The sequence below is a fragment of the Terrapene carolina genome, unplaced genomic scaffold, assembly GCF_002925995.2.
Source record: "Terrapene carolina triunguis isolate 2854851 unplaced genomic scaffold, T_m_triunguis-2.0 Scaffold85, whole genome shotgun sequence".
Taxonomy (NCBI): domain Eukaryota; kingdom Metazoa; phylum Chordata; order Testudines; family Emydidae; genus Terrapene; species Terrapene triunguis.
The window spans coordinates 35,915,249-35,940,665 of record NW_020664436.1 but is presented as its reverse complement, the minus strand read 5'-3'; the positions used below and the strand labels follow the sequence as shown (position 1 = coordinate 35,940,665).

The window sequence follows — 25,417 nt, the reverse complement described above, 5'->3', positions numbered from 1 at the left end:
TTTTTAACATTAACATAACCAATGTATTTTTCCCCAACCTCATTCTGAGAAATGGGTGAACTGTTTTTGCCAAATTAAAAACAAACAAAAAACCTCAACCTCAGGTAGAGCCTCTCCTGGAAAGTTTCAATCCAAATGGTTAAGGTTTGGCAAAGTTATTAGCAGTTTAGTTGAAAGTTATAAGCAGACAATGGAACAGAATGGCCTGGGGAAGTTATGGAAGCACCTTCAAAAGCAGGCTGGATAGCCATCCATCTTGGATGGTTTAGACACCACTAAATCTTGGAAGGGAGTTAAACTAGATGACCTTTGCGGTCCCTTCTAACCCTATGATTCTATTATTTTATGAACTGAAAATTGGATCTTATAATGGAAAGTGTCAGTTAACTGTAACTGTAGGAATTGCTAATTATGAAGCCTATACTTTTAGCCCCATCTTTGATACCATGTAGCAGAAATGCTACACTTGAAATTGGTTTGGATGTGAACATTGTCAAGTCTATTGAAACCTGGAAGAAATAACCTAAAATGAAGGGTAATAGGTATTGTTTTGAGTAAGGGAAGAGTCTAGTGAAAGAAGCTCAGGGAGTGTTGTTAAGTCTGATTTATATAACATCTTGTTTAATGCTTTAGAAAGGGGAGGAAACATCAATTTAATTAATTCACAGATAATTCTAAATTGGAAAGCGTTACAAACACTATAGTGAGAATATAGTAATAATACATAGTGGCCTAGAGACATATGAAATATGCACAGAAAATTATCCAATGACACTCAATTTGAAAACAAATGCAAGCTAATAATCTGGCAAAAATAATTTGAAATGTCAGATATATAAAGCAAAGAGAAACCCAGTGAAACTGATATAGGAGCAATAGTGAATCACAAATTAGAGATGAGCGTTCAATTTAATATGGTAGCAAGAAAGGCTAATGCACTTTTGAAATAAATGCATAGAGGCATATCACAAAGAAGTAACAGTTCCCATCTACACAGCTGTGGTATGATCACACATGGAATACTGCATTCAGTTTTGGATACGTCATTATCAGAAAGCTACTGCCAAATAGGTGGGATGTTACAGAAGGCCAATGATAAAAATTATGGGTTTGAGTGATTTATTTGTGAGGAAAGAGATGAAAATAACTAAATATATACGGTTGGCTAAGCAATGACTAATTTGGAGGAGATATACCCTACATATTTTTGACAGATGTAAACATAAAGAAATAAAAATTAGTGTATTACAAAAGTGTAAGTAGCAGTAGTGGGATGAAATTAAGAAAGAGAAAATTTAAATTCAATATCAGGAAAACTTACTGGTATCATAGCCTACTAGGCTGTGGAATAATCTCCAAAAAGAAGCCCCATCCCATGAGATATTTGAAACTAGATTGGGCAAAATTTTAGAAAATATACTGTAGAGAAGTCCTGCACTAAGAGGGAAATGAACTGGATAAACTAGTAGGTCTTTTCCTTTTCTAATTTGTATCATTCTATGAAAACCCTGCTTTTAATTAAGCTAATATTGTGTTAGGCTTTTTTTCTTTAAGTGTAACTTTTCTGTACCTCGAATTAATGCACATTAATTAAGAGGTAGAGAATAGATGCTATAGCTCAGCACTGTAGGAGCATGGTAGAGCTGTACTTGACAGTTTATACTCTTGATCTGATTCAGTTGTCCTCACTAGTTAAAAAGGTGACAATAAGGTGTCACACACTGGTTGACACCAGTCGTGAAACTCTTGAGATGCATGGTACATCCTGACAAAACAAAAACAAAAAACCAACACAATAACCAAAAAAACCCCAAACCATTCCAGTCCTGGATTTTCTGAGGTCTGGCAAGGAAGCAAATTGACTTTCATGTGAAATGTGGCTTATGACTCACATTATGATTTGGAAGCCGATTAATGCACATGATTGCAATGCAAAGGCTCTGAAATGTAACATATCATATGCTTAATGCTCCTTCAAAACTTTCTTTTTCTTCCACCATCTCTTTTATGAATTTGAAAACTAGCCACCTTTTCCAGGCTAAAATTTTTGCCCAAGACTGCGTCTTTACAGGTAAATAAAATTGGTGTAGCTGGAAGAATACTTTAAAGACAGTATTGCTAATCATTATATATGTTAGTGTGCTTATTGATTTTTTTTTTAATCTCCTGCAGAGATAATAGAAAATGTAAATGCCATTTTTTTCTTTTTTTGCTTACGTGTGCAAAATATTTTTGTCATATCTCTGATTTTAAGTCCCATTTCCATATTTCAAAACTCTTTTCTAATTAATAGGAAAATTAGAACATGCTGATTGTAGAGCCCTATACTTCACTGCATTTTTGTATGTCGAATCGTTGTTGGATGTGTTCAAAATAAAGGTTCACTGTGCTGAATAAATGCAGGTATAATCTGTGCTATACTAAGGGGTGTTTCTAATTTCTTCCTACAGTATGTTTAAAGCAGATCTTTGCTTGTGTTTAATAACAGGGCAGCCCAATGGATCCAATGGTAATGAAGAGACCTCAGTTGTATGGAATGGGCAATAACCCTCATTCACAGACACAGCAAAGCAGTCCATACCCGGGGCAGTCATATGGCCCTCCAGGACCTCAGCGATATCCGATGGGAATGCAGGGACGGACCTCGGGAGCCCTGGGAGGAATGCAGTATCCACAGCAACAGGTTGGTGGAGGATTTTTCTGTATTGCTTTCGTTTCTCTCCTCTTCCCCTCTGCCATCCTGCTTAATGTGCAAGCCACAAGAAAATGCTCAAATCAAAGTGTTTCGCTTTCAGAATGAAGGTAAGGGGCTATTTTAAAAATGAATAAATAATGACATAAATTTGTTTTCTTAAATTTCACACTATATCTAAGCTATTTAATATGCTAGAGACATATCTTTTAGGAGGAGAACATGTTGAATGCCAAAAAAAAATTTGGTTATCACCTAGCTCTGTACATCTTTTTGGGTTTGGGGATTCTGTTTTGGGTTTTTTTTAACCCACATAGGTACCCATTTCTCTCTCCTTCTCCCGCCCCTAATAGGTTTTCTCATCCACAAGAAGAAAAACTCCAAGCTTACACTAACACAGTACCAGTTTATTGGAGCGAGACCAAAATTGTTCAGTGTGTGAGAGCCTGTCATGTCTTTGCATCAGAGTTGATTTTTATCGAAGCTTTCTGTGGTTTATTTCTTTTCTCTCTTTGTCTCTCTTTTTAAATTCAAAGGTTGCTTTTTTCTTCTTTTTGTATCAGAGGATATATAAATGTAACAATCTCCTCTAGTCTAGTTGGATTTCACTGTTGATGGTGACCTCTTCTGCTCCTTTCCCACCCTTTTTAAGAGGATTAATTACCCACGTTCTCACTATAAATTAGTGAAGATGCAGTAGTTGTTTTCTGAAGGGGAAAATAGATTAAAGTTATCCAAAAAAGCATGTTGGCAAATTTCGGCTAGATTTCTGATTAGAGTTGTTACTGCAGACTGAGAATTCTATACTCAATTGCAAGCACAAGGCTTTTTGATAATGAATGGAAAACAGTGTTTTGTCTCTACATGGAGCTAACTAGTTGCAGAATTTTTTTTACTTTATTTTCTGTTAAATATAGAAAAGGACTGAAAATAATGATCTACCAGGCAAATATATTTATTTCTATCTAATCCCAATATCTACCCATTGGCATAGAATACACAACAAGTGTCTAATTAGTTTGTAACTTCAAATATACTATTCTTATGAGTTCTCAGCTACTTCAGATATATTAGTGTGTTGAGTTGGAGCATTTCATCATCTGACTTTTTCCTTTTCCTCATTAGATTTTTTTTAAATGGATGTTTACTTGTTTGTAAGAGGCAATTTGGTTTAAAGGAGGCCAACACCTTACTTTGTTGCCAGCTTAATACAGCCAAGGCATTTTGCCAGTTTAATAAATGGTACCCAGTTGTCATTAGAAAGGGATGTGGAAAAAAGGAGCCTTCAGTTTTTTGTTTAGCTACAGCCAAAGCAAAGTTATTAAAACGTATTTTTTATTTTTAAAGAATTATTCTATGTTATTCAGAGATGAGTGTTTGAATTTTTCACTTCATTTACTAATTGCTCGATAATTGTACATTATCTGTCAACAGGCAATGACCTGGCACAGTGATTGGCTGCTGGCCCTATCTGTCTTCTCACAGCATTAATGTAATTGGCTGAGCAACATTAGAGTTATGATTACTAATACTCTTCAGGGAAAAAGTGAGAGGATAATTATGACATTGAGTTTTTATTGAATGGACATCACCACCTAGGCATGATTTTGTTTTGGACAGCCTCCAGAGCTTCATGTGTTTGGCTTGTGAACCTCTAATGATCTGAATCCAGCTCTTTTCATATTGCTCATATATTACCACCTTTCTACAAAGGATTAAAATGCAGGAATCCAGGTTTGTAAATTGAATTGCCAACTTACCAGCTGAGTGGTAAGTTGTCTTTGGCTCAAGATGCCACATTTTCATTTCTGCCTGGATTTTTACTTCTGTGACATGAATATTAAAGCAAGAGGAGCCCAGTCATACTTGTTGAAATTGACTGCCTAGTGATCGTATGTTTACCTATAATATAAAATAAATTATACGGCCAGCATTTTCAGAGGGCGTGTGCTCAGCACTTTATGAAAATTGGGGTGCTTTATAATGTCTCAGATTGAACAACCAACAATTTGAGGTACTCAGAAATACCATACACTTCTGAAAATCTGATGAGTTGTGAGGTATCTGGACTTAAAACCTGTGAGTTGTGCTGGTCTAATTTGAGTGCGGGTATGCTATGCTTTGGAGGCAGGAAAGGGAAAGAAACGTCTCTGGGAGATTGTTTTTATTTTTTTATTTTGTTTTGTTTTAAAGTGGTGGTTTGATGCTGTCCAAAGGTTTTGGAATATTAGATTAAATCCCAGGGGGAATTAGTGGGCAGAGTTCACGTGAGATGGTTAAAGGTGCATGGTAAGTGCTTTTTCTCTAAACATTCCATCTGTGCAGGAATCTTACTCCTGAATCTCAGCTCCATAGCAGGAGACAAGCAAAAGTCTTCAAAGCTCTAAAGATTTTAGGGTCTTGAAGGAGAAGTCCTTGAAAGATAAGCCTGAGTTGTCTTCAGCCACTATGTGCCAGGGCTTGGGGTTAGAGCTGTCTGGAGTGGCAGATTTTAACTTAGAGGTCTATTAATAGATGCTGCAAATGAAGAAATAGAGGAAAAATTAAAGAAAGACTGAAAGAATCAACATTAATGAAGATGTTTGGTCAAACATGAGAAATGATCCTATAACTGGCTATAAGCATGCATGCAAAGAAAAAATGTGTTCCTGCTGAATGCCATTGATTCTGTCTCTGTAAAGAAACTGAAGAATGTTGTGTGCATTTGGATGACGATGCCATCCACAGATACAGAAACAAGTGTGACAGGGAAGTCTCTACTATTAGTTCAGACAATGAAGATATAGTGAAAAAGATGAGAGAACTTATCTGGTGCAGGCAGTCTAAATTTCTGACATGTAGGTGTTCAGCATGTTACATAAAACTTGCAAAGAAACCTAATGCAGCAGAAGTTAAAACATTCTTTCACAACTACCATCTGCCTCGTGGCTGATTGAGATATACCTGGGAATGATGTACCTACCTTTCCAACAAAGGTTTGTAGCAAGCTCAGGATAATAGTGTCTCTAACAGTGTTGAAGGTGCATTCTATGAAACTGCTACAAAGGACTTCATAAAGAAAGACACTAAACTTAACAAAGCATTGAAGAAGGTTTTGGAGGAACTTGAGTGATTACTTACAGGATGATGACATCACTGTCCCGGTCTTGGTGAAAATCTAGTTTGAATTAACAAAAAAAACCTGGAACTACACAAAGGACAAAATAAGAAATACAACGCAGAGGACCTTTGCATTTCTTGACAATTTTAGTGATCCTATATACAAAGGTTGTAGTGTAGGTTGAGCTAGAACAAGAAGGAAAGGCAAAAGTAAGGCTGAAGAATTGTTAACCTGATTTCCTTGCTCACTTGACAGTGAAGATTTAGATTTTTAACGCAGATTTATTTTTGTGAAGGAAGTTGTCACAAATTGTTGCATTAAAATGATAGGAAATTGTGGGAATTAAAATCACAGAAGGCAGCTCAGTTTGATTGAGAATTTTGTCAATTTTCGAGAAAGTTGTCCAGTCAGTTCCGCATGAATCGAGCAGATATTTAGTACACATGGATTGGTTTGGTCAAATTGTTGTAATAAGGTAGGTGCTGAAAAATCAGAGAGGTTGGTAAAAGTATACCTGTATCTCAGTGCAAATATAAAATTGGAAAGCATTACTAATTAGTCAACTGGGGAGTCAGTTGTGTTTTGTTTACAGAATTGCAAATTTCTCATTTTGGACAATGTGTGCCTGTTTTATGTTTGAGGAATAATTCATATAAAGTGAATCGCATAGTATTTTCTGTTTCATTTAATAAAAGCCTTTGTGGGGTTTTTAGTGGACTTTTTCACCCACCCTTGCAGGAAAAGAAGAGCTTTTTGAGGGGAGGAAAATCACAGCAAACTTACATGTATCTAGAATTGTTGGAGCTGTGAGCACAATCTGAACACATGGGAACATCAAAGTCGATGTCTGCACCCCAAGATTTTGAAGCATTGGCCATAAATATTGGTCTTGATGCTGGTATCCCTGATTCCTCGTGCACTGAATGTCTCTATACTGTCAGTGTCAGTGTCTTTTGAGCCATGGTTGATGCTCCAGGCTCCCGTGTCAGCGTGCCATGATCAATTAACTGTGTGGGAGCAGGGAGACAATGATTCCTAGTTGGTCACAAGAGCTGGGGGCTCTTCTGATGCCAAGTATATCTCTTCTACAAAGGAGTTCCATGACAGCAACTCTGTTTGAGGAACGGATTTTACTATAGCTTTTTTAAACAGTTGGCTGTATTGGCAGACTGAGTTGGTTATGGCAGAAACTAGAAGGGCTTATGACTGAGAAACCTGGGCCAGGAACTCCTATCCAATAGGGTTACCATTCTCCTAGATCCTATTTTGGACCTGTTGGTGAAGAAAGTACTGCAGACATCAAAGATGGTTGTTAGCCTCTGTATAGTGACATGCAGCTGCTAGTTGTGGAATGACCCATGCTCTCATCCACTACTACTTAGAAACAAACAAACAAACAAAAAACCTTTAGGGTTTGGGGAAGTTCTGCCTGTTTACGGAGCCAAGATTCAGGTGTGAGAATCCTGCAAGTTTATAACTTCAGAGACGCAGAATTACAAGATAAATCATTGTCTCTTCTCATGCGGATATCAGAATTACTTACCTTGTAACTTCAAAGGAGTTGAATTCTCTTCTGTATAAATGCACAAATGATGTGTATGTGTCAGATGGGCACACACAACCCCAAAGACTGTAACACTTGAAATTCTGCTTATATGCATTCCAAGACTTTACAGATATTTGAAGACAATGTTTTAAAAAACATAAGAATCATTACAATTATATTTTTGGATTAAAAATATTCCTACTGGAAACCATGGCTACAGAGTCTGTGGACTTTGCTATCTACAGTTTCAAAATCTCTCTCCTGGGGCCTAATTCTCCACTGCCTTGCTCTTTTTGTAGCTGTTTACCTCTGCAAAGTGGGTGTAAAAGGCTACCAAATCAAACTGCTTCATAAAATACAAGCAATAGAGGAGACTGCCCATTATTTTCAAAACTCTGCTTGGTCTTGCACCATCCTCTCAGGGACCTTGTTTCTGTGCTCTCTTCTCTGGTTTCATACGTGGCAAATTTATTCCTTCATACAATCTTTCCATTCTTTGTGTGAGAATATACTCCTTTGCTATTTGTGCCATGTAGAACAGACCTCGGTATCTTTCTGTCTAGTAGTTTCTCCATGGGATTACAAATGAAGACAAAAACATATTTCTCCTTTGTCTAGGCCTGCTAAAGAGGAATATGGTTGGCTTAAAAGTCCTTTTTTTTTTAAGTCCACAGATAAATATTTAACATGTACAGCATGTTTCAGTCTCGGTTCAGGAGGATTAGTTCTGTTGAGTAAAGTTGCACATGTTTGTAAGCTGTTTGTACAATCTGAGCCTTAGCCTAGAAACCATTTTAGATGCCTAAGCATTAACAGAACACTTAAGTAGATTTAAAATTGCAATGTAAATGCATTTTAGAACAGTATTTGAAACTCCTTTTTTCTTTTGTTTACCTAGAAGAACATGAGTTCACAGTTCTGAGTTTCTGCTGAGAGAAAGTACTGGTGTCATAACATACCACTAGATCTGCATAAAGAATCCAGCTTTTGCTTGCTTATGATTAATTGATTCTAATGTGATCAGCTCTTTTATTAAAAACCCAGAATTCAGGCCCTGACAGATCAGTAGAAAAAGAGGTGATTTTCAAATACTTGAATTTAAAATGTATTCATTTGTGAGTTTTTAATTCCACCAATTTATTCCATTAATGTTCTGGAGTCTTAATAGATTTTTATTTATTTAAACTCATTGCACTTTATTATTAAAATGATATGAGTGTAATTTCTTTAGTTTTAAATATCATTTTCCATAACTTCAGTTTCATGGTACTGAATTTCTTATTTAAGTGACACATAAATATAGGGACAATTTTTCTGTGTGGGACAGATGTAATTTTAAGCTTATAAATATCCCTGCTTAGGCAGGACTTCTGAGAGAGATTATGTTGTACATTTAAAGACATAATAAGAGCTTTTAATTTTTTGTCTTTTATGTATTTCCTAGAATTTAAAAGAGACAGTATTGAAATAAAACTAATTGGTCTGAAAATCAAAGATAGTGAGCACCCACATTTTTCCAAATATGAGGTCCCAGGTCAAATATGTTGATAGAAAATATTTTCTCTGCACTGTTACTAATAACAATATCAGATCATTGAAAAGGAAATTGTTTTTAACATCTGACTTACTCTTCCTCAGTTCTTTCCCTCCCTTTAGCACTTTGATAATGAAACGATACTGGTCAGTTTCACTTTCTTGTTCTCATGTATTTGCAAAATACTGTTGTGCTTGGCTTCCAAGCTCTGTAGGAAAATGTTTAAATAAAGTTTTAATTGAAATTAAAAATACATAAACATTTCTATTAAAATTAAGGTTGTGTTTTATTAAACACACACACACACACACACACACACACACACACACACACACACACACACACACACACCATCTACTACAATGTCATTCAATATTATGTACCTGTAATATTTTCCTTTCCTCAGCTTAAAAAAAGGAAATAATCTCTCCCAGAAAACAAACAAACCATACAATAGTTTATGAAATGTTATAAAAGTTTTCAGCCAAGTCTGAAAGCCTGAATATATATATATATATAAATGTCTGAAATAATAGAATGGTCCTTTCAGTGCTGCGATGGGCCTATTTAATCAGTCAATCATTGGATAATTGATGTTTAGGATGTATTAAAAATTCTTATGTACTTGATGGACTGGGACAACATCTTATTGTGTAAAATAAGATTGTGTTGTGAGATGCATAGTAAAATCTTTATGGAAAATAGTTGCATGTGTATGTACAGTAGCCATTCTTCATAACTAGTTAAAGCTTAATATAGCTGCCTTTCTAATTTTGACTGTGATCCTGCAGACTCTAGGTAGGGATCTCTGCTCCCACTTTGAGCCTGCTCACGCTGAGTCATTTATAAGACTGGTGCCTTAAACTTCAAAATATCCAAATGCAATCAAACTGGTTTGTGAACTGATCATTTTCTCATATTTTGTTTTTAAAATATTGAGTGTTAAGAGTGCAAAAATGCACCTTCTAAGTGTCTTTATTGGCTGAGTTTGCAAAGGCTTTACCGTCAACTCAGTGGCATTTGTCTGTCTGTCTGTAATGTGATAACTTTTGAATACTGCCTCCAGGAAAAATCCTATTGATTTTGGGGAAAGGGGGAAAAATGGAGAACACAGGAAGCCCCTGCCAGCTCTTTAGCACAGCCACAGTCTGAAGCAGCGCTGTGGTTGTCTGTGGATCAGACAACTGGTTGAGGGCATCCATTAACACCTGCTAGCATAACAATTCCCTTGCTCCTCTCTGCTCATCTTGCCCATAGAGTTTAACATGTTGACACCCTGAATGACTTAGGTCTCTGACAGAAAGTAGAATAATGGTGGGGGGAATGGGGCACACACAACCCCTGGGGAGGGGGACAGACAGAGCCCCTGGCATGGGGAGAATGTAGAAACAGGAAGGAGGTAATAAGTTCACATAGAACCCTTACCATGGGGCAGAGGAGGGAATGGAGGGCACACAGAACCCCTACTATGGGGAAAGGGAGAGGGTCTTTGGAATGGGTGGAGAGAGTAATGGAAGGGCACACAGAGCCCCTATCATGGGGAAGAGAATGGGGGACCCTGGTATGAGGAGAATAGGAGTGCACACAGAGCCCCTGGATTTGGGGGAAGGGCAACTGGGTCACACAACCCCTGCTGGGGAGTGATTGGGGAACCCTGGAATGGGGGCCATGGTTGGAAAGAGGGGAATGGGGGCACACACAGAGTTTCTGCCATGGGAAGGAGAATGGGGGAACCTGGTATGAGGGAAGGGGGTGGGCGCACAGAGCCTTTGGCATGTCAGTGTGTGTGGGGAATGGATGGCATGGGGGGAAGTGGGAATGGGGTTCACACAGTCTCTGTTATGGGGGTGGGAGAATGGGGGTCCCTGGTATGGGAGGAGAGTTGAATGGGGAGTACACCAAGCCACTGGCATGTGGGTGATTGGGGGAGTTGCGGAGAGTCTTTGAAATACAGTGGGATGGGAGAATGGGACACAGGGAGCTTGTGAGGGGAGAGCGGAATGGAGGAATACAAGGAGCCCATGGTGTGTACAGTAAGCTCAGTTTATACAAGGTGTCTGATCCCTGATATTTAAAAAGGCAGAATTTTAAACCTTCTGAGACCAACTTATTTATTTTGGTGTATACACTTTGTTTGGGTGGAGCAGGGGAAATTTGCTTCTGGTTGACAGGTTTTAACTTGGGAGTAAATTTTAAAGGCTCAGGAAAGTTATAAAATCTCTGGGAATGTACAGTAAGGCTTTATTATAATGGAAACTGCAAGTCAACCAGAACTATAGCAGCACCAATATGATTACCTGTTCGCAGTGCTCACCTTGGGTGACATCCCAAATTGAAAATGTCCAGTTTAAACCAAAGAAATCAATTGGCTGTTGACTTGGAAGGTAAATTTTTTTTAAAGCTAGCAAACACTAGTGTACTAGCTGCTGGGTGACTGGTGTGTGTGTTACTTTGTGAAATCATTTTAATTCCAGAAGATTGAAGTATGCCAAGAAGAAGGTGGGGTTAACGATAATGGTTTGCTTCAACCTAGTAATTGGAAGCTAATGCATATATACAAAGAAAACTAGTCCAGCTGTATATATATTTCCTTCACTAGTGTATATATTATCTACATCTTGCGACAGAATTGTGGCTAGATTGCAGTTTATGTTCTGAAATTGTTTTTAGTGGGTATATTGGTGTGGATGGTAGAGGGAAGGAGGGAGAAAGTAGAATGTTTGCTCTGTTATTTCTTAGGGGAAAAATATCATTTGACTCTACTGGGGGTGGAAAGTTCTGGTTATTTTTTATTTTCTACATATTTGGAATATTAATTCAAAGGAAGGTGGTTGCATCTTTAAGAAGGTGACTTTTGCTCCCCTGCTTTAGTATGTTTTTTAATGTCTATTTAATTCAAAGAGTTGTGAACAGTTTGAATAAAAGTAATTGCTTCACTCAATGTGTTATTTGAATGGTATCTCAGTCATTCTATCAGTCCTCTATAAACTTCCAGGAAAAGAACATGGTAGACAAAATAATAAGCCGGGGGCGGGGGGGGGCTTCTTTGATGTGGGAATCTTGTAGACCTCCCTTTATGCATCTTAAAGAGGGGAAATAAGGGCCTGGCCCCATTTGTTTTCCTTTTTAGGTCATCTTTAAGAGTCGATCTTTTGATATTCAACCTTTAATCATTGTAAAATCAAAGTTGCTGTTGTCCTTTGTCTTGTAAAGAAATGGGATTTTATAGTTTGGGTTTATAGAAACACTAAAAAGTGTGTGTGTGTTATGCAGACTGTTGGAAAGTGTTCAGTGTTTTTCTTTCTTTCTCTCTGGTGCTAAGCCTCATTGACTAAATTGAAAAAAGGCAGCTACTTTAGTTCATGGTGGGATAAGGCTTTATGTTGTATTGTCTCCTTTAGAATTATCCCTTCCATTCAGTGTAATTCACTCCATAGAGGGAGGTGAGCATAGATTACAGATAATCGCAGAATCAAATTTGACATAAGTTAGGGTCTTTATAGTAGCTTAGCTCTTCATCTTAACACTGGTCATCTGACAATGTTTACTGAAGAAAATCCCTTAAGTAGCAGAATTGCATTATTATGGAAAATAGAAATCACTGAAATGTTTCTATCATTTCTTTAGAACTGTGTAGAAAAAATTGTAGGTTAAGCAGAAACTGTCAGCTGCCTCAAGGAAACAACACTGTTCCTTCAAGCGGATGGCAGAGTGCTATCTTGGAAGGGACACTGGTGCCAGAATTTAAGTCTCACCACTTCTTCACAGATGTTCATTAAATGCTTATTTTATATTGATCATTGAGAGAGTGGCAGTTGATATGTATAAGTTTAATAAATATATTTTTCTAATTAAGTTTTGCTCTCAGTACTGCTAAGTTATTGTGCTTTAATCTGAACACCTTGATTAATATAATAACATTTGTTGTGGAGCTAGACCAAATTGGAACTGGTGCTGCTCATGGAAAGGAAGAGGGAGGAAAACCTACAGAAGTGTTTATTGGGGATTTGGAAAGGTTGCTGTTTCGGGAGATGACAAGGCACAACTCTCCCCTATATGTTGTTGTTGAGAATTTTGTATATGAAAAGAACTAGTTGTCAGTCAAAGAGCTATTTAGCTAGTAAACTTGAATTTTGATTATCAGCAGTAGGGGAAAGAGCAGTTTTCTCTCTGCTGAGTGAAGCAGGGGAATCATTTATTTATGGACAGCTTGTTTTGCATGGCAGCTTGAGACATGAATTAAGGTATTTAAATCCATAGTGAAATAAGTGTCTCATTTTAAGAAAACTCTGCTGTGGAATTATGTTTAATAGCTGTCAATTAATGTCTAACCAGGAGGTTTAGGTTAAGGATAATTAACTGTTACTGTTCGTATTATAACTTTAGCTAACAGCTCTTTGTCGATTATATTTATCAAAGGAGAGTTTTGTGCTCATAATGTTTGAACTAACTACAACCAACATATATGTAGTAACATTTTGACTGTACTTGCTACAATATACCCACCGGACATTTTGAAAATGTTATATTTAGCTGATATAAGCTTATCAACACATACTATCAATTATCCATAAATCTGAACTAGCACAGGGGAGTCACTGGTATTTGAGTTTTAAAATTAGGAGGGCGTATGTTTCCCATGACTAATAGTTGAACTGTAGATAAGGGGTGAAATCCTGATTCCATTGAAGTCAATGGGAGTTTTGCCATTGAGTTCAGTGAAGCAAGGATTTCACTCAAGGGGCCTGATTCTGATCTCGTGATATTGGAGTTCAGTTGAGTTATCCTTGATTGACATTATTGTAAGCATGATCAGAATCAGCCCCTCGAGATCCAGTAGGCAGAATTCCAGTTTGGCAACAGTAGAGTGGGTCAGATGGAGCATTTATTATAGTGCTAATTAAATGCTGTCCTTTTAAAAAAGGTAATCAGAAATGTTGTTTAAAAAAGCAAGTGATTCTAAGTTCTTTCCTGAAGTTTTCTGATTTTTAACCTATAAAATAAGAATACTTGAAATTTTAAACTATTGGGTAAAATTTTTCAAAAACATCTTAAGTGATGTAGGAGCCAAAACCATTTTTTTGAATGTAAAAGCCTAAGTCTCATTGAAAGTCCTTGGGAGTAAGGTTTCCGAGTGTCTAAGTCTCTCTTGAAAATGGGGCTTTGATATCTTTGTTTGTCATTTGGATAAAATCTTCAAAAGCACCAAAAAGCTAAATATTGAATGAAGTAGACTTATAAAGGCAATAATGTTGTTATTCCATTGTACTCGGGGATGCATGAGTGTAATGTGATCATCCAGATACGGGCAGGCTGCTCTGGGGACCTAAAAAATGGAGGTAATAAACCTATATAATAAAATTTAGACGTTTGTGGCTCTTTTGGTGCTGAAGTGCCTTTTTTAAATGATTGTCTCTGAGTTCTCGACAACTCACTGTCTAGTTAGACTCCCATTCCACCCACACCCTTTCTCTCCTTTAAAAAAAACAATTAAACTAGAATCAATTAAATAAAATTCTATTAAAAATAATTAGACCTTTTTGATTTGAAAAATAGCTTTTGGTGAAATGATAAATACTACAAAAAAGTAAAAAAAGCTTTGTCAACCCTCTTTTGTGTAGTTGATGTTGAACAGTGTGTAAGTTCAAGAAGTAGGATCAGTCCTGCTCACCTTCTCGTGTAAATGTTGTATTGGACATAGCTTTACCCAAGAATGTAAGATCTGTGTGTGTGTGTGTGTGTGTGTGTGTTGTTTTGTTTTTATTTACGTTCCTTATTTCTTCTGCTTGGGTCACTTTTTTTTCTGACACCAGAGTTTCCATAGCTTTTATCAGCTCTTCATCTATCACTTTGCTGCTTATAGTTTTCACTAAACATTGGTATTTTCCTTCCATCTCAGGGGCAGGGGAAGATCCCAGTGTAAATATTGAATCAGAAGGTTTAATTCTCTTGATTTTTTTAGTTTTTTATTTTCTTCTTTTGAAGATGAAATTAAAAGTAAGTGCGGATGGAATGAAAGGAAAGTAGAAATACTGCTTAAAGCCCATCCACTTTTCACAGGCTTTTGTTGCTTTACAGGCTGGAGTGTGACCACTTCTTTCACTGGAGCTGTGGTGCTTAGTTTGTTTTTGTTTAAAATAAAGCAAGAATATTAAACTCCTGCGTTATTGGTTAAAGGATTGAATATATGAATCCTCAGATACCTTAAAAATAAATAATAAAGGGTGGTGGGGAGAGGAATCCATGTCTCTCTCATATTTGTATGTGTGCTACCCCTTTTTCTCCTTTCTGGCTATTTTTATTTAGCAACATTGTACTATTTGGACTGATGATTTAAGGATAAGATATATAGGCATTGTTAACCAGGTTGTTACATATTTCCCCTTTAGCAAGTCCACATTAGAAAATAAATTCAAATGTTTACTTTAAAAGGTGTCTCTTTGGGGAAAAATAAGTGACATCTGGCTTTGATATTTATGTCAAAGGGGAAAATTGCAGTCTTTATTACTATATTCCATAGAACAGAGGTAGAGTTCCCATCTCCGTTTTGGGAAAACTCAGTATAAACTTCTGTTTTGATACAAGTTTCTGATCTAAATGAGCAAGGTTTAGGCAGCCACTTGGGGAAGATGATGTTTTAATTATAAAAGCAACGTATTTATTTTCAGTGTTCTTTATGCTTTGTAGGCCAGATTGGCAGAGTTACTTAGTTCTTTTACAGGGCTGTCTGTTTCTCTGAACTATTTTATTTTGTGCAAACAGCTTTCAGGAAAAGTAAATATGTGTGGTTCATTGCTAGAAACACATTGATTCTGTGGGCAAGGGGGGCAGTTCCTCTGCAAGCCTCTGTTTAAGGGTCCTTTTTTCCTCCTTGAATAATGTATTGTTCTGCTGCTCCTGACTTTCCCAATCAGCAGGACAATAAAATTAATATGATTTTTGACAATTCAGCTGTGGCCCACAGCATTCTAAAAGCACCAGTGGAAACTGACCACTGTGTGCCTAGTCAGTTTTCACTTTAGTACTGCTTGGCATAACCATGAGTTAAAACAAAGGCAGAGGTACTGGACATATCCCTCTGCAGATTCAGGAAGACAGTGCTTAATGGGTTTATGCTCAGTTTATATTTAGAAGGTTGTCGTAGCTAGAAATTTATATTTTTACAATGAAAGATTAAATTCTGCAGAAATTGATGGGTTAGTCCCCACACTCACAAAGAAAAAAATCTTCCTTGCTGCTGAAGAGCAGGTGAGTGGAATTCTCAAGCCCTGAAGATGATGCTGTAAAAAATCCCATATATCCTGTGTTCCCTCTAAGCTGCGCGGTTGTGCAGCTGCCCAGGAGTGAATCAAGTGCCACGCATGGTGGCGTGTATTCAGGTGCCCCTCCCCCTGCTGCTCTGCAACCGCGTTGCTCCTGCCTTCTGCCTTGGAGCTCCTGGCCAGCTGCTTCTGGGAACCTCTTGCTTGCTATGCGGGGGTGGGGGAGGGGGAGGAGGAGAAGGGCGCTGATGTCAGGGTGTCCCTCTCCGCAGCCTCCCCCCTGCCCATGTACCCCATCTCCACAGAGCGGAGGAGGGGAGACAGGCTCAGGAGCAGGAGAGCTGCTGGCAGCTGCTGTGGTCTGAGCCTTCTGGTGTGAGTGCCTTCAAGAGACAGTGCATGGTCTCTCACTGACTTCCCCAACAGCCAGCACACACACACTTTCTATGTGTGTCTCTCTCTCTTTCTCACACACTCACACACCCACTCTGTGTGTGTGTGTGTGTGTGTGTGTCTCTCTCTCTCTCTCTCTCTCTCTCTCTCACACACACACCCACAGTGTCTCTCACTCACACACACACACACACACACACACACAGTGTCTCTCACTCTCTCACACACATACACTCTGTGTGTGTGTGTGTGTGTGTCTCTCTCTCTCTCTTATACACACACACACACAGAGTCTCTGTCTCTGTCTCTCACACACACATGGAGTCTCTGTGTCTCTCTCACACACAATCTGTCTCTGTCTCTCACACACACACACTCACACACAGTCTCTGTCACACACACACATTCTGTCTCTCTGTGTATGTGTCTCTCTCACTCACACACACACACATACACACACTCTGTGTCTGTGTCTCTCACACTCTCACACACACACACTGTCTCACACACACAGTCTCTGTCTCACACACATACACACACACACTCTGTCTCTCTCACACACACATACAGTCACAGTCTCTGTCTCTCTCTCTCTCACTCACACACACACACACACACACACACACACACACACACAGAGAGTCTCAGTGTCTGTCTCACACTCACCTCCCAACACATCCTTGTGTTGTTATTATTACTTCTTGGTACTTTCTGCAATGCACATATATTCTCTGTAATTGTATTCGTTCAAAGTGCTGTTATTTTAGTTTCTGGACTGGTCTATGCATTTCATAATTTTATTTCTCTCTTATGCTTAAATGTAGTAGTGAGTTCTAAAATGCCTAACCTGTCCTGGGTGGAGTAATTATCCCGATGGTAACTTTTTAAAATATATATGCTATCTAGGTTTTTTGTTTCTACTGGTGGCACACCTGCACATTACCTCGGTATTGGTCCACATAACAAAAATCATTCTGTGCATGGATGGAAAAAATTCGAGGGAACATTGCACATATCCTCCCTACTAGGGTGACCAGATCTCCAGATTTTATAGGGACAGTCCCTATTTTTGGGTCTTTTTCTTATATAGGCTCCTATTACCCCCGCCTCCTGTCCCGATTTTTCACACTTGCTGTCTGGTCACCCTACTCCCCACATTGGCAATTTGGAGGTTCTGTGATCTGAATAAATGTGTAATCTTGGACCAAATGGTAAAAAGTACACTTGATAAATGCCATCACTGTGCAGACATTTGTTCTTTATTTTTGGAGTTTTATAACATAACGTTGTTATATAAGAAATGCTCCTTTATGCCTGTAACTGTGAATTCTGCTTTCCCCCCCATCTTGTTAATTTCCCTTGTACCTCTCTGATAGCTTGTTGAATCTTGTCTTTTGTAATTTAATATTTTTTGCTTTCTGTATTCTGAATTAGTTTTTCTACGGGTGTAAAGTGAGAGATAATAATATTTGCCCACCTTTTTGAAATGCCTCGAGAGCCTGTTAAAAAATAAATGTAAAGTATTATAACTATTCCTACTTGGGTCATTTTCCATTTGCCTACAGGGCTTCTGTAACTACTATACATTTTCTATAAAACCAGAAAAAGAATACTCTTAAATTCAGAAAATAAAATCAAACATTATTCTGAAGTTTAGTAGTAGCTATTGTTATAAAGAATGTCAAAATGTAGGTTACGTTTGTTGCTCTCCTTAGTGAAGAAAACACATTTTTTAGTTGAAAGGTATTTTTTTTAAAGCAGACATGGTCCAATGTATCCCATTTACAAGAATAGGTAGAGGTATGTGAGTTCTAGATCCTTTTAAAATTGATTATAAAAAGTCCTTAAAAATGTATAAACAGCTGCTGATGGAAAAGACAAAACATTTCGGGCCCCACTAATCCTTTAGTCATTTAGTAGTAGAGTGCTATAAAATATAGCTTGCAATTTTTTACTGGGTACTTTTTCCTGTCTGTGAAGGTTGCAGAGTTATACCAGAATATTTGCCATGTTCAGTCCCATCCCCAGTGGAGAGAGGTAAAATCTTAAATGAAAGGGTTTGGGGATGCATGGAAAGGACTGTGGACCTCTAGAAAAGCAGTATCAGCATTGCTGACACAGATTATATAAGGAATGATCATTCACTTCTTGTGTGTCAATAAAAATGCAGGAGAGCACCTTTCTTGACACCGGGTTTGCTGAAACATCACTGCTGTCTTTTTTTGTAATACTCCTGTGGATGTTTTTGCACGAAGTGGTATCTGTCAGAGCTTGAAATATTCTTGCGCAGTTCCCTTTGAACAGGTAGCACAGGACAAGTTCTAGCACATAGTTACTTGACATGGGGCCGCCTACCACAGGGAAAGAATGTCTTGCTTACATATATCTAAGTTGATGTGCTAAGAACTTTGCCAGTCATTTTACAGTTTACATACTGAGCTGTAAATAATTACTGAGCTTCCATTTTGAATCATTGCTTTTTTCTTTGAATAAAAGGAGAAGGTAGCAGTGGGAAATCTTGAGGATGCTAGAACAATTTATGATTAGCCTGGAGATATTTTTACAGTGAATCCTATATAAATCTGCACATTTTTATGACTGCATTGCCTTTGATTTTGGACTACAATTTTTGTTCTCCCTGTGTGTTCAGCACTATGTCTTATCCAGTAATGCACACAGTGTGCAACATGTAAAATTACAATTTTTTTTTTTTTTTTTTTAGATAAGTGAAAATGGTTCAACATCTAGAAGATTCACATGAGAATGAACACTTTCCTTTATGGGGAAACTTTTTCCTAAATAAATAATTAGTTCCATACAGTTGGAGCAATTATGTCATAGTTGATATTTGAACAGTGAGTTTTATATTTTTATGAAACTAATGTAAGATTTTTTTCACTCCTTCACTGATCCCTAACTCTAGTGGTTGACCCAAAAAAGATGAAGATGCTCTAGATCAGCCTTGCAAAATTGTCATGAACATTTACCATCCTAGGCACAAAAATCTATTTACTTATCCTTACTGCAATGGTGATGATAATACTAATTGTATTTTGCTTATCCATGAAAAGAAGGAATGGGCAAGTAGAATTTTGAAAGGTTGTTCTGGATGCTGCTGTGTAGGGCATTTTCTCTCTCTTCCTCTCCCTCCCCATCCGCCGCCTCAGTGGGTGTAGTGTTTGCTGTGGTGATTTTAAAGAAGGAAGAAGACCCTTCTCCGTTATTATTTAGGAATGTCATTGCTGGTCATTAACTCTCCCATTGGGTGTCTGACTTGCAGTAAAATTTACCCAAGGTGGTGCCATTCTCAGCATTTTGGCTTCTGTGGCCAACACTTTATAAGTAGATTTGCAGGAGATTTCATGTTATGTCAGGAGTGTTTTATTCACAGGTTATGGAAGATATTATTTATGCCAGTACCTTCTTTTTGGCATAATCTCCACTCTCTAGGTTCTTCAATGAAAGGTCCCGTTGGTTTAAATCTGAATGGTCTCAGAAGGGTACACATCTCCTCTCTACCTCAGTGACAGTCTAATCAGAAATACAGTGACAGAATATGCAGTGGAAAATCTGAACCCACATTTTAACTAATATAACCTGGCTCGGAGGCAGAACCTGAATCTTTTTATTGTGGTGCATTTTGACTATTTAGAAAAAGAAGGATTATCTAGGGACAAATGATAAATCTTACAAAAGGGACTGATCAGCCTTCTCCTAACTGTAGCTGGTGTCAGTAAATGATTGCCTGTTGACCCTGGTTTAATGGCCTCATATGTGGACTTTACTCCTGATGCTCTTTCTACATCTTTAAACCCCTACTGTACCACGAGTGTCAGAGTAATTGATTTCCTACCACACCCTGCTGTGTATTGAGATGGTGACTTTTCAGTAGTGTATAAAACCATTGAATGTCCACACAGGGAAGTTAATAAGACAGTAGGGATAAGTGGAAATATTGGACTGAGTCTATTTTATAGGATTGAGTGCCTTCTGGGAGCTACATTCTTTGAATTTCCATTCTGGCTAGAGAAGACACAAATAGAGAATGCAAGGATTGGGGGAGTGGTAAATAATGAAGAGGACAGGTCTTGATACAGCGCAATCAAGGTTGCTTCATATGCTGGGTACAAGCAAACAGTGTTGTGTTTTAATATGGCCAGTTGTAAAGTCATACATCTAGGATTAAAGAATGTGGGCCATGCTTACAGAATGGAGGACTCTGTTCTAGGAAGCAGTGATGAGAAAGACTTGAGAGTCATGGTGGATGACATGAGTTCCCGTTGTGACTCTGTGGCCAGATTTACTAATGTGGTCCTTGGATATATAAACAGGAGTAAATTGGTCACACTTTATATACAAAATGTAGGGAACAGAAATGTGATGATAGAGGGGATCTTCATTCCAATAGACAAAAGTATAAAAAAAGATCCAATGTCTGGAAGCAGAAGCTGGACAATTCAGAGTAGATGCAAGACTTCAGAGTAGATGATCATAGTAGTCCCTTCCAGCTCTATATTCTTTGAATCTCTGCACTACACTAAAGTCTTCACAGATCCTGAAAGTACTGTGACTCTAGAGCTGAATGCAAAATATAGGGAAGTCTGTATCAACTGGTGTTGAATGTCACACCTGAGAAGTTATCATTGGGTGACTGTGCAGTCCTTTCTGAAAGAAACTGACATAAATGTTGGAAGTCTGCTGTTTAAAAATTCAGTAGTTGTCATTTACACCATCTCAGTTCCAGTGGTTCCTACTGAAATCTCCTCCAGATGTTGTACAATTTTATCTAGCAATCAATTTAGTAAGATCTAGAACTGAATTTTTATTCTCTAAAACTTTTTTGGTTCTGCAAATGGCAATTCAGTCCTTTTGAACCCCTGCAATCAGGGTACTCATTTTTTTTGCTTTCTACAAAGAATCTGGTATTGTAACAATATGCTCAGCCCATAAGACTAGAAAGGAATCTTGTGCCTTCAAAAACAATTCATGAAGTTTCATAAAGGTAAAGTAATTTAATTCTTTTCATTTTGTCCTTATGTGAAGAGCGCTAAGGAAAAGATTTTTTTCCATTCCTTAAATTCCAGACAGGTAGTTAATATGTGTGTAGAAGAGATCAAAAGTCTGTAAATGGAGTAACTGTTCCATGACCTAAAGTTTTCATTATGAGAATTGAGATGACATACAAAAGTAGTTGTGGTGTCCTGTTGTGTCATTTAGTCTCATACCACCAGGGCAGTAGTAGCTTCCTAACAAGAAGCTTATCTCAGAGCACTGTAAAGTTGCAGCTTGGTCTTTGTGCCCTCTTCCTCTCAAAACTATACACAAAAATCCTGATCTTTAGAAGCCGTGAACACCTATCCCTCATACTAGGGTCAGTGACAGCTGCATCTCTGAAGATTAGGCCCCTTTAGCTGAGAAGCTGTTCAACAGTTGGGCCCTCTTGACTAGGTGACTCAGCACACATCCTTTCCTCTTCTGAAGTAATTTGACACAGAATACATCAGAGATTTTTTTTTTTAAATGACTAATTAAAAATGTAGGACCAGTACTTGGGGTCCTTACTCTGACAAAAGACCTGCTGAAGTCAGTGGGAGTTTTACCTGAGTAAGGACTTCAGGATTTATATAATAATTTCTTCAAGTTTTGCTGTGCGTATGTGGGCAGATTCCTTCTGGTGAGTATGATAGTTTGTAGATTGGCTAACTTGTGCAATATTAGCCCATTTTACTTCCTAGAGCCAATTGAGGTAAGAGATACCAAAGAGCAGGCACCATGAAGTTGTGGTAAAAGAAAGCTAATCTCGTAGAATTTCCACGCAAGGATATGTGCCTCTTGCTCTCTCTGTATTTTTTCTATCCACAGACAGTAGTTTCCTTTAACAGGTTTTTTTTTTTTTTTTGATTAACAGTTTACTTTCCAAAACTGACCACAAAGAAACATGTTACAATTAACTCATAAAACTATACAGTAGATTAAACTAGGATTTAATTATAACAATTTTCTCTGGCTCTGTTAATAGCTAATGACTTACTTTATATTTTTTTAATGCCCGGGAGCCATGTTACAATATACTCCAGTTATTATTTCAGATATTATCCTCTACTTTCTCCAGACAATGGAATAGACAGTTAAAATTCTATCTTCTATGTGAGAAGTAATTTTTCATTTAAAAACTTTTCCTTTTTGGGGGAGGGGATGGGGAATCAATTGTATTTAAAATTCACAACACTTCTTCAGAAAACTATTTATTGCAATTTATATTCTGCTTTCTTTAAAATGCCTGCAAACCCTACTAAAACTTAAGGAAGCTATTTATGATAATCCTAATCTTTAGAAATTACTATACATTACATAATAGGAAGAAAATATGGTCCCACAAAGGGATTGGAGTGTGAAACATAAGGCAGATAGTCAGAACACCTGGGTACTAGACCTGGCTTTGCTACTGACATGCTGTGTGACCTGGCAAATCATTTACCCACTCTGTGAATCAGCTTCATCTATAAAATGGGGATAATAATACTTCCCTGACCCTCTGTGCTATTGAGGGCTTAATTAACTTTGTAAAGCACTTTGAGATCCTTGGAAGAAAGGTGCCATAGAAGTGCTAAATGTTGTTAATTTATTATAACTGCATGATTGCTTATAAATAACTGAATGCAGTATTTGCTTGATACTGAATATTCAACGCTGCTTTATCCAAAAGGGTCGTTCATCCATTGGGAAGAACACTTTTTAGAAAATGATATAGAAGCGGAGTCTCATTCTTTCCTCCATGTGTTTCTTTTTAAAAGAAATCCAACACGGCACCCCCTAACAAAGGTGCACCTGCACATCAAGCACAAATACTCATGAACTGTATGATGGAATAATTAATAGTTGCTTATCACAGAGCCTCTTTTGACTTTCCGTACAATCCTGCCAAGAAAGTCTTACCATCTCAAATAGCATGACAGAGGATGCTTGCCACAGCATTTCTTCATGGAAGAATGAGGGGTCACCTCTTTGAAGTACAATGATCATAGATTTATTTATATAGTTTAATTACTTGGTTTTACTACATTACATGTACATTAATGGGCAGTATTGGATATTTTTTCTTTTCTTTAATGACACTACAGCATTTCTAGAATGTATTATTTATTTGCATTATAGTGGAACCTAGAGGCCAGGGGCCTGTTGTTCTAGGCATTGTATAAACAGAGCTGGCCCCACGCTGAAGAGCTTATAAACTAAATATAAGACTGTAGACAACAGATGGATACAACAAAGAGGGAGGTAGGAGAGCACAAGAAAACAACGAAATGTTACCGGTTATCATGAAAAACAGCAGTCCCAGCAAACCAGCTGCCTAAAAAGTGTTGAGTTGTTAGGAGGCATCACAGCAGAGCAGAGTTTTAAAGGATTTGAAGGAAGATGGTTGAGGTAGTCTTGCAGCTATTTATGAGGAGCTTCTCCAGTGCGTAAGGGGAAGCATAGCAGAAAGTACAAAGGTGCTTGTTGGAAAAATGTTTAAATGGGCAGTCAGGAGTGGTCAGTCAAGATTGGCATCATTTGAAGAACCGAGGTGGAGGTTGACATCTTGATACCACCTATGAAATGATAGAGGGGATAAGCCAGGAAGGGCCTTAAAAGTGAAGACAAGTAGTTTGTTTTCGATGTGTTGGACAGGAGGAAGCCAATAGAAAGATACACTGAGAGGGATGACAGGATCAAGGTAACGAGCCAAGAAAATGATTGTTGCCATAGCATTTTGAATGGATATGCAGTAAGTGGGGTAAAATAGACTTGTCAAGGCCAGAATGGAGGATGTTGCAGTTGTCAAGATGTGAGATGATGGGGTCTGGATGAGAGACTTAGAGACAGAGGAAAGGCTGGATCTTAGAGGTGTTGTTATTCAGGATGAAGCAACAGGATTTAGACATAGTTTGGATGCGAGTACCTAGAAAAGAGGGTCAAGTTACATATTTTCCAGATTTTTGTATTTATAGAATGGTTTATGTGCTTTAAAAAAGTATTGGAAAAGGGGCATAACTAGTTCCTTGGAGTGTAAAAGTGGTATGCTATGTTTATATTTCACTCATAGTGTTTCACGTGTCAGGGCAGTTTAAAGTTTTGTATTTATTTTAGCAGTAGGCAAACCATTTTAAGTGCTAAATTTTGCCTTAGTTTTCTCCTTTTGACAAAACAGTGTCTTAAACATGGTTTTAGTGTTTTATATGGTTTTTCAATGGTATTTGCCAGATAATCCATTTCAAAATAGGCAGCATCTGTGAAAGGATGACCAGGCAAGAAAACCATCTTGACAATACAATGTATTGTACAGTGCTTGGCAAAATTTGATTTTTATTATTTGTTATAATTGTAATGGATAATATTTATTTTATTTATAAGCTCTATTTTTATTCCTTTTTTATTTTTATCCATTCAGATTTTCACAGTAACACAAAATTATGTTTTAATCTTTTTTATTTTTATTGATTTAAATGTTCAGTTTCAGGAAATTATGGGGAGGTCTGACTGTGGGGGGAGTTAGACAATAATTATTTAACTATAGTAAACATTGAAATTCAAAAAGGTAGTTTTATAACCATTAAAACACAAATTCTCAACATCACATGTCAAGATATACAAAGTAAATATCCTTATATGAAACTCTAATAAGTTCTTATGAAACATTTTTCTTTCTTTGCTTGTCTGTAAATTTCAATTATTGATGGAAATGTGTGTGTGTGTGTGTGTGTGTGTGTGTGAAATGACATTTACTGACATTTACCAATAAAAATTTAATCCTTCCAAACCCAAATATATATTTTGTCATGACAATCAGAAATAGATTAAGACCCCACAAATCCACCTATTTCATGGGCACAGACAAATGACTCATCTG

The 25,417-nt window shown here is 37.5% G+C and overlaps 1 protein-coding gene across 8 annotated transcripts in view; it reads left to right on the top strand.

The window, feature by feature from the left end:
• Positions 1 to 25,417, top strand: part of ARID1B (AT-rich interaction domain 1B) — a 402,254-nt gene that overhangs the window by 31,985 nt on the left and 344,852 nt on the right. For all 8 annotated transcript variants that reach the window (XM_024214019.2, XM_024214024.2, XM_024214022.2 and 5 more), the window contains exon 2: positions 2,489 to 2,683. In XM_024214019.2, the coding sequence (XP_024069787.2) occupies positions 2,489 to 2,683 (195 nt within the window). The remainder of the gene's footprint in view (positions 1 to 2,488; positions 2,684 to 25,417) is intronic.